The sequence below is a fragment of the Quercus suber genome, unplaced genomic scaffold, assembly GCF_002906115.3.
Source record: "Quercus suber isolate HL8 unplaced genomic scaffold, Cork oak 2.0 scaffold_1117, whole genome shotgun sequence".
In the NCBI taxonomy this organism is placed as follows: domain Eukaryota; kingdom Viridiplantae; phylum Streptophyta; class Magnoliopsida; order Fagales; family Fagaceae; genus Quercus; species Quercus suber.
Genome location: NW_027070521.1, coordinates 5,920 through 16,179, shown reverse-complemented (window position 1 = coordinate 16,179; position 10,260 = coordinate 5,920). Strand labels below are relative to the sequence as shown.

Here is a 10,260-nt window from a genome sequence, read left to right as displayed (position 1 = left end):
CAAATCTTGTGAAGCCATTAAGTGAAAAAGAATGAAGGAAATCAGTGGGGTTGATCGAGTGGTTAGGCACTCAATTTTAAAGCGGTTGTCTTAAATTTGACTAGAAGCTCCTTAATTCAAATTTGGGCACCAGTACTTTGAAAAAACTCTCTAAATCAGTGATTTACCCGGCTATGGGCCCACCCATTGTGAACAGTAATTAGTCTCTGATTAAAAGTTTTGAGAAAACACAATGAGAAACTAAAAAGAAAAAAAAAATGAAGGAGTTTTGTATATACATACACACACACATATATATAGGGTCATGCTGTCAAAATATTATTACTTTTTTTTATTACCACTTTTGATATCACTTTTATGGGAAATAAAAAAAAACTGTGAAAATATTATTACTTTTTTTTTTATTTTTTGAAAAAATTTTCTTTAAATGAATTATTAATTAGTACACTAAGAGCATTTGTACGTACGTAGATCCAATGCTCAAAAGCTAACACATTTTATATCGCTCTCACTGTCTCACATACCGTTATTGTTAATTAATACGATGGTGGACTAGTCACTTTGTACCCAACAGGATAAACCCTGTACATCGTACAGTTGTGCATTCCTAATTAATAAGATAGTGGACTAGTCACTTTCTAAACCCAAAGAGATAAGCCCTCTACACGACACGTATGGTTCATGCATTAATTCCCAGATGCCGCTAATGGTGATTCAAAACCCAAGGATGAAGAAGGACAACTACTAGTAGGTGCATGAATCATCACATTATTACTAAGGGCGGCCTACTACCTAATTTCTTCGTGAAAAATTAATTTTGATTAATTGCATGATCACGTGGTGGATCTTCTAGCAGACGTCAATTAAAAAGACCATGATATTTTAAGTTTGCTACTCATGGTTACCGTTCAATCGATCAGTAGCTAGCAGAGTCTTTGTCAATTAAATATGCTGAGCCCTCCTCCTAGTCCTTCACCTCCCAAACATTTTATTATTTGAGTGGTGGAAATTTTTTCTTATACCTAACGTATATTATATATCTTCTTCGTGTTTCACAAAACTTTTGTCTCATATATAGATCATGGTACAGATAATTAATAGTACCTTTGATATAATACTGTTACTGCGAAATGGAGTTCACACCCGCAGAACTTGGCAGTTATTTGAAAAGTAATTGATATTCGAACTGGCTGGTCGCACATGAGAAAATGCTGTAACATCTCTTTCTCCGTACAATACCTACCAACTAATGATCATGAGAGTGAGAGAACTAGACCCATATTTGTGAGAGCCAAACATCAATATTTCTCTGTACTTTTTCCCTCTCATCATGACTATATCTTTGAGCTGATCGTCTCAATCACTTCCGTCATCACCTGAGTGTTGTGAGTGAATTTAGTGTTCTAGGAATCATTGAACCTTTTTTTTTTTTTTTTTTTNACAATCAATCCAGCCCATTTCACCAATACCTGGTTTAATTGGACATTACCACTTTGGCCCATCATCAATTCTGTATCCAAGTGACTGCAAATGGCGGTGTTCTTAATAAAATTCTTCATAATCCTTAATATCTTATCATGGGTAAATTAATTATCCTCCATGTTAGCATATATCTGCACTAAGCAACCAGTGATGAAGAGAGCTTATATATAAGTCTATACGAGAAGGATTAAGTTAAAGATGGAAATGTTTATGATCTTTTCTGGGTTTGTATGATTTTGAATATACTGGTATTTACTAATTTAAGTGCTTTACTGCTATGTGGTTTAATAAATATAATTATTATTCAGAGAGGTTCCAGAAAAGTAAGTGGTTTTAAATCCAAGCGATCTTTTCGTAGGCGTTTGCCCCCTGATTGGTCGGGGGATCGAATTGATTATAGAAACATGAGTTTAATTAGTCGATTTATTAGTGAACAAGGAAAATATTATCTAGACGGGTGATATAACTTAACAAACTTTTCCAGCTGATATAACTTAACAAACTTTTCCAGCAAAGTAAGGGGGAGAGTCCTCTTGATACTACTTGCTTGATTCTATAAGTTCTCCGGCGGTTCTATTCTCTAAAATGATGTAAATCCTTGCAGAAAAGATTATATTAGTGAATATTGAAAAAGGATCGTTAATCTTGATATGACAACTCTTCTATTACTAATGCTTATAAATTGAATTTGAATTTATTCTTCAATTGAAAAGAGACTGAGTTTTACTTTTTTTTTTTTTTTTTTTTAAGAAATTTTAACTTATAATGTCTACTTTAATGATAACTTTTATCATCAGATTAACAACAATCAATTTTGAATATAGCAAAAAATAAATTCTAAATTTTTTTTAAGGAACTAATTAAAACTCACGACTTTGACTTTTATTTTTATGAAAAACGTCATTCTCATTCACCCACCCCCAGTTTTGACCCCTTCCTCGAGTAGTACGCTAAAACAACTGTTTTTGATTCCGGCCGATTCACGAACTTGACAGTTCTTTGACAAAGTTGCTTATATAATTGTTGTACGTACAACAAGAAAATTTGGTACCACAAGTTGTGTCGTCTATGGTAATTATTGGCGGTAGAAGACTGGAGGGCCAATGGCCAGTGAGCTTGTTGTCTACATAGAATTATGAATGTTAGCAGAGCGATAATGACAAGGAAGAAACGTATATCGGTAGAATTATTGAATCTACACGACGAAAACAAAGGTTTGTGAAACACGAGGAAGTTAATACCTTAGGTTATAAGAACAAATTTCAACCATCCTTTTAGTATCACGAATAAATTCACAATTTTATCATAATTCTTTTACATGACATACTATTACTGACTGCATCTCATTTTATAAGGATTTATTTTCTTTTTTTTCATTACTTATAATTTGTCTGGTGAAAAATTACGGCAAAAATTATGCATTTGTTTGTGATATTAATTTTTTTGATTTCCACCCCCCAAAAATAAGTGTTTGGAAGCTGAAGAAGGGCGGCTCGGCATGTTTACACAATTGACAATGACTCTGGGTTGGATCGAATGGTGACCAATGGTTAAAAAAAAAAAAAAAAAAAAAAAAATCTCCATCACTGTCTTGGCCCCATATAGACCAATTGCTGATTCTTGGAAAACTGTAAGGACTTCTTCTAGAAGCTCCACCACATGATTTATGCAATAAAATCAAATCAGTGATTTTTTTTTAAGCGATATATACACTGGAAAATAATTAATATGGTATTTTTATATAATTTATTTGTAAATGAATATTTCCTGTATTTGTAAAACTTTTTTTCTTCTAAAACTTATAGTGTTGAAAAATTAATCTGAAAATATCAAAATTCCACCCAAATGTGTGTTATATTTTATTATTGCTATTGAAAAATTTCTTGAGAGATCATTTTGACATTTGATAATATTTCTCATATATATATATATAGTCATAGCAAGATTTATATATTTCTAATATAATTTTTTTTTGAGAAGGAATATAACCGCCATTTGCAGTCACTTGGATACAGAATTGATGATGGGCCAAAGTGGTAATGTCCAATTAAACCAGGTATTGGTGAAATGGGCTGGATTGATTGTTATTGATAACCAGGGCTTAGAAAGCTAGCACAATGAAGCCCAAACATGCATTTTATTTATGGCACGTGAAGTGATTATTGAAGGGAAACACGTGAGAAATACTATATGACAAGTGATTAATTGCAACAATTATAGAAGAATCGTGGCAGTAGAATCAGAAATAACTGTCAAGTCTCAGTGTATCAGTAAATAGCAGACTTGATAGCACCGAACAAGAGCACATCAAAGTGCACTTTCTAACAGCCAGTAGTGTCGTTTCTTAGATATATTAAACATATTTTGGCTGTACTGATTTCATGTTAAACATTATATTAAACATATTTTGACTGCTCTAATATTATGTTAAATATTATATTGGTATAGGATTCATTTGGATACAGTTTATTTGGTTGAAAACTGAAAAATGAAAACACTATAACAAAATAAATTTTAAATGTGTAAATAGTAACATGAGACACATTTTTATTTATTTATTTTTCTGAATAAAGTGGTTGTGGGTCCTATGAACAGTGCGAGTTGCTGTTCATCTACGCGTTTCAACTGGCACTTCTCAACATTTATTTCGTTTTACTGTAGTGTGAGTCTCAACGTTAATAAAACACAAACGTTAAACGTGAGGAGAAAATGCAAATCCAAACGCTCACATAATATGTCTAATATATCTTTAACAAAAAGTACCTCTGAGAGGATGCTCTCGGTTTCCAAGTAAGAGCCATACTTGTAAAGGACAATAAGTTGTCTTCCATCCCAATCATGTCGTTGGGTATTTTCTTATTTATTTATTTATTTATTTAGGACAGAGCAGTTTATTCCATATCCTTGAATCAATTATATAATTCTGCATAATTTTTTTTTTTTTGGGTAGGTAATTGTTTATGCGGGTGCGGGGGCTCGAACACCCGAGCTAACGGTTTCTTGGTAAACCGGGTACCACTTGGGCTACAAGGCCAGGTCTGCATAATTGAAATGAAACTTAGCTTGAAATTGTATGAAAATACAATGGTGGTGCCTGACTCGACATATATCCTATATGCAGAAGAGTATCAAGACCACTTGAAGACCAAAAAAAAAAAAAAAGCACTTCATCTCTATGATTAGCCAATGAAGTTTGAGCAATGTTTAGGTTCTAGTTTGAAACTTGAGCTACATTTAGGTTATAGGAGCAGTCAGAGAATTCAACATGTTACACCATTATCTTATATTAGACTCATCACATGTGAGATTAGACTTTCTTATATTTTTTATTTTGAATTTAGTGAAATAATATTTTAAAGTGAAATAGAGAGTGTCCTAATTTTTAGAATTTTTCTCTACATGAGAATTGATAAAAGTTTAAAAACCTAAAACTTAGGAACTTTTTCAAAAATAGTAAATTACTCTTTTAATCAGTTTGTGTTTTTAAATCTAAAATTATTTAACTAAAAGATAGGGGTATTTTAGAAAGTTTAAGAATTTATGTAAAGATATTTTAGCACACAAAATAATGAAATCTAAACATAGAATCCTATTATAAATAGTATAGATAATATAGTAGATCTCATTCATAGTAATTAAAATTCACCATTGACAAGGTTTAAATTCCCCCCACCCCCAAAAACAAAAACAAAATGAATTAAAAGAGCCATTCATGAAATTCCATTTCAAACACTATATTCGTACATATAGTATTTTCTTTTTCTTTAAAAATTTTACAATAGTGTCCCTTTGAGAACCGCCAGTTGGTGGATTCAATGTACTTGAAGAATTTGCCATAAACCTAAAAGTCTCCCAGTTCTATTTACCACTGCGTGTGTGTCTATTAAACCTAAAAAATAAAAATAAAAATTATTCTTCGAGTTAGTGTTTTATTAAAAATATATATATACATATATATATATATATATATATATTAATATTTTGGTTGTAATCATTGATCATGCAATAGATTGTTTCATTGCTATGCTGTGGCTGTCTAACCCTTGAACGCGCTTGTTTTAGAATGTTAGTACAAGCATGAAACTCAAGGAAAATGCTCATTATGATTAGGTCATTATGCCTTTGGCAAAACCTCATTTACGGTACTAACTATTTGTTTAGCTTGTCTTTTTTAGACCAACACAATTTTAAGTACTATTTATTCATGCATTGTCGGTTCCCATCCTAAGCATTCACAACTATTTGTATTATTGCATCTGAGTTCAAGAAGGTTCATGTTTCATGCTATAAAATAAGCATAGTTTCCCTCCACTTTGTTTAGAGGAGTTCTTAAGTGAATACTTTTTTTTTTTTTTTTTGGCTTTTCTTTTGTAAGTGCTGTGCCATACATTCCAAACTCCCCCAACTTTGTAATCTAAGCATCTTGGGAATGAATTTTTTGGTCTCCACTTGTGATATGAATATGAACTTTTGGTCTCATCCAAAAATGATGTATGTTTTGGATCCACTTGCTAGTAACTTGTTGGCGTGCGGATATGTGTACCACTTGTATTAATTTTTCATGGCTTCATTCAATTGTTTTGTACCTAAAGAAATACGTGCTTAATACCCTGTGCTTATGTAATACTTGCTTCCTAAAAGATTTTAGTTACCTTGTTATGCTGGCTTCTCTTTGGTTATGTGCATCATGTTTTTGATGTGTGCATGTTCTTTTTAATATCCTCCTTTAGGAATTCCTTTATTTTTAAAATCTTGGTTGTGAGATGCATGAATAAGTTTGGAAAATGCTAAAGTTACAAATTATTTTTACAAACTGCTAATATTGTATATGGTTATTGGTAAATAAAAAAGTGATATTAGTGATAGTCTTAAATGAGAATTAATAAGACTTTGTCACATCAATAGCTTTTTAAAATGTTGTAAAATAATTTGTACCAATAGCATTACTCAATAAGTTTATGCTAAGGTAGAATTGATAATAATAAGCTCTAATCATTGGGCTTAGATATTATGAGCACCTGAGTTTGAACTCCTTTAGCTTTAAGCTCTATATATGTTCTTTCAGCTTTAAGGATATGTGATATGAGTATTTAATAAGTCAAAGCATTTATTTAAATCCCTTATTATGAGTTGAAACGTTTGGTGAGAAACGTTGCATGCAATCATGTTTCAAAAATATATATCTTCAATAGATTTCNCATCCTCTTTTGATATTATGATAAATTTTAATTATTCCAAAAATTTGAACTACTAGAAAATTTTGATCGTTTAATCTAACAGACAAAAACAAAGAAATAAACTAAGGGGGTGGTGGTAGTTAGCTAGTACTAGAGAAAGGCTATCTCTTCATTTAAAATTTTTGTTAATTAGAGTAACCACCAAATTTCTCAAAGGAAATCAATTACTAAGTGCATATTTTCTAATAATATAAGTACAATTTGTGCCAAGACTTTTATAGTTTAATTAACATCTCCTAATGCTAACACTAATGACGGCTAAGGTTTAAATCTCGTCCTCACAACTTTCAAATTGTACCTGAAAAAAATTCAAATCACGTGCATTCTTAGCCTTAGGGACCCAGAGAAACCAAACAAACCTGAATTGAAAGGTCACAGGCATATTTGAATATAATGCCACCTATCATATAAATTTTAAGTGTCCTCTTTCTATGTTCAATAATATATTCTATAGTCCACTCAAATTTTGGGACTAAGACTTTGTTTTTGTTATTCTTTTATTAGCTTATATCAAGTAGAATAATAATGTTATGTTTGGTTGAGTGGATTTTGGGATGATGGAAAATGAGGAGAAAAAATTGGTGAGAGAGTGACTTTTTCAGCCGTTTAGTATGGAGGAAAATGGAGAGCATGGAAAGAGGCCTACATATTTTGATCCGTTCAAAATGGAAGGAAAATGGAGATGAAAACGGGAGATGTAAGATCAGTTACCATTTTTTTCCTTTGTTTCCCAAATTGATGGGAGACAAAAACGAGACAGCCCCACAATGTTTTCTCATGTGCTTCTTTGAGTCCTTTGTCAGTTTGGGTACAATTTTTTTTTTTTTTTTTTTTTAGTTTTTTAAACTAAATTATTTGAAAAGGCTGTACCTAAATAATGGCTGTTATCTAAAATCTTGTCTTCATAAATTATAAGCTTATGTTATTTAGTTAAATTAATGGCTGTTATCTTTGTGATTTTGAAAAATGCAAATTGTAAATTAGTTTTATACTGGAAAGATTGATTAAACTTTTAATTTTTTTTTTGAAATCACCATGCTTTTAATATTAGTTTTTTATTACTTATTTATGCGTTACTATTTCTTTTTTTTCTAGATTTTCATTTCCCAATTTTATTTTTTTTTTAAATCTTCTGGCAGTAAACTACTTAGAAGAAGAGAAGAAAAAATAATGAGATGTAATGTAATAGCCCATGTTTTAAAGGCAAGACCAGACTCTTTTTTTAAATTAAAAAAAAAGGGGGGGAAAACTACTATCATTCACAAAAGAGAAGCACTAATTTACATCAAAAGAAAAAGCCTCTAGGGGAGGAGGAAGAAGATCTTCGATCTAGCTAAATTATATCATTAGAAATAGATTTAACAAACTTAGCTAAAAAGTACGTCACTGATTAATTTAACCAGTTCGACCAAGATTTGGATCTAGACTAATTAAGTCCACGAAAAAATATAAAGGGGGTCAAAAGACTCAAAACTGGTTAAACCAAGGTTTTGACCATTAAAACCAACTTTGATTCCAGGTGTTTATCGATTAGACTCTTTTTCGTTTTCTTTTTTAAAAAAAGGTAATGATTTTGACCAATTGTTTAATAATTAAAAAGTTAATTTAAAAAAAATTATATGTTCAACCCATATAAAAACAAACTCAACATTTAATTAAAGAATATGCAGACTCACCTAAAAAGAAGCCAACACATAGTCCGTTTAGATTAAGGAGAAGAGAGATGGAGTAGAGTAGAATTTGCTCAAAATTAATTTATTTTCAGCCAACTCTACTCTACTCCCTATCATTTTCCCTCAATCTAAACAACCCCTAACCATTGAATGTTTTCTCAAAAAAACCAAAAAATAATTATTGAATGGTGGCCCGCTAGACTCACAAAATAAAATTATTTCTTTGTGAACTGTGGTATTTTCAATAAGCGACTTTCAAAAAGTCCTTCTCACAAAATAAGCCCCTCATGCTCATCAAATAAATACAGTGATTTTGCCCATAAATGAATCACTCTAAACTCACTTTAAAATTTAAGATGATACTTAACAGGATTAAATTTTTATAATTCTCTCTTCTAGGTCCAAAATTGAGCAATGTCATGTTGCATGTCTTTTTCTGCTGCCACATAACTCAATTATGCAACAATTATTGCATACAAGTATGTACATTTTTGAAAAGTTTATAATAACAACGTACCAGTGCTGTTGCCTTGACAATAATGTCGCGGGTATGCCCCGAAATCTCAACATCCTCCGGAAAGCTTGATAGCATCACGTCCATGAAATCGCTATCACCATCACTCTTCTGCTCTAGTCGTTTCTGAAGATGTTCAGCAAGCCAAATCTCAAGCACCGAGTCAAGTTCCTTAGCAGTCCTCTTCATGGAACTCACATGACCTCTATGGTCCATCCATTCAAGATGTGGAAAAGCATCGGACAACACAAACACGCCACTAAGATAAAGAGCCTCTTTAATGGCACTTCGGAAACGGCATGCCTCACTCTTTTCTTCACCATATGTGGTGGCAGAAAATCGCTTACCAACAATTATCCGAAGGCTGATATTGAAGGTCATGTGGTCAAAAAACTCACTAATAGTCACCACCTTCTTGTTTGTACAAAGCAAGTGCAAGTTTTTGATCAAAGACTCCACTTCTGAGAATCGAACATGCTTGAGCTTTTCAAGCCTATGGCTCGAGAGAAGCTCAAGAGTGGCCATCTTTCTCACATCACGCCAATATTGACCATAAGGAGCAAGAGCAAATGTAGCATTGTTATAAAACAAGTATTTTCCAACTGCAATGCTTGCCCTTGTAGCAAAAGTTTTGTCATGGGTAGCGAGGAATTCCTTTACCATCTCACAACTACTCACCACCAACATTCGATGGATACCCATTTTGAGTGAGAAGAATGAGCCATATTTATCGGCAATGGCTCCAAGAATTTTGGCCATTGGCTCTTGGCCTCCTAGAAGATGAAGGTGGCCAATGATTGGTAGTGCCCCAGAGGGTTCAGGGATTTCAATGCATTTGGTGTAACCCCTCTTGGTATTTGGTTTGATGTTTAAGGCAATGAAGATTACTGTCAAAGTAAAAAGCCCTAAAATAGTTAGGATATGATAACAAAACTCCATGGTGGTCTTAAGAAGTTGGGATGGTAAGTTGTGTGAGAGTTTGTAGTGTATTTATAGTACCAGTATCACAATCCACCCAAGTAGGGTTAACCACGTTTAGAATATTTATCTTGTTACTTTTGCGAAGGAATTGGATTACAAACACTATGCTATATCTTCCAAAAGAGAGAACTATATTCTCATTCAAGTAACTAAATTATGTAAAGAACTTGGTAATTCAAGTCCCATTCATGTAAAAAACTAAAAATGTTGGACAAATTAAAACATACGTTTGGCCTCAACTATTAATTGAGCTAAGCTCAAAGCCTCAAACACATATTCTTGAACAAATTTGTGAGTATGAGGCTTGATTTGAGCGTGTGTATATATATTTCATGTTGGATTGTGTAAGTTTGTAATTAAATTCATATAAGAT

The 10,260-nt window shown here is 32.2% G+C and overlaps 1 protein-coding gene across 1 annotated transcript; it reads right to left on the bottom strand.

Moving 5' to 3' along the window:
* Nucleotides 1-2,557: 2,557 nt before the first annotated feature.
* LOC136065749 (dimethylnonatriene synthase-like) lies at nucleotides 2,558-9,845 on the bottom strand. The gene is made up of 2 exons (XM_065769336.1): nucleotides 8,910-9,845; nucleotides 2,558-2,605 (listed from the first exon to the last, which is right to left on the bottom strand). Exons 1-2 carry the CDS (start codon nucleotides 9,843-9,845, stop codon nucleotides 2,558-2,560), a joined length of 984 nt encoding a protein of 327 aa, XP_065625408.1.
* Nucleotides 9,846-10,260: the final 415 nt, after the last annotated feature.

What these genes read in the sequence shown, in the direction of transcription:
- LOC136065749 (XM_065769336.1), bottom strand. Translation starts at nt 9,845, where the DNA reads ATGGAGTTTTGTTATCATATCCTAACTATTTTAGGGCTTTTTACTTTG. An exon ending in TTGTCAAGGCAACAGCACTG is followed by an intron (nt 2,606 to 8,909) that starts GTACGTTGTTAT and finishes AATTCTATGTAG; the next exon opens with ACAACAAGCTCACTGGCCAT.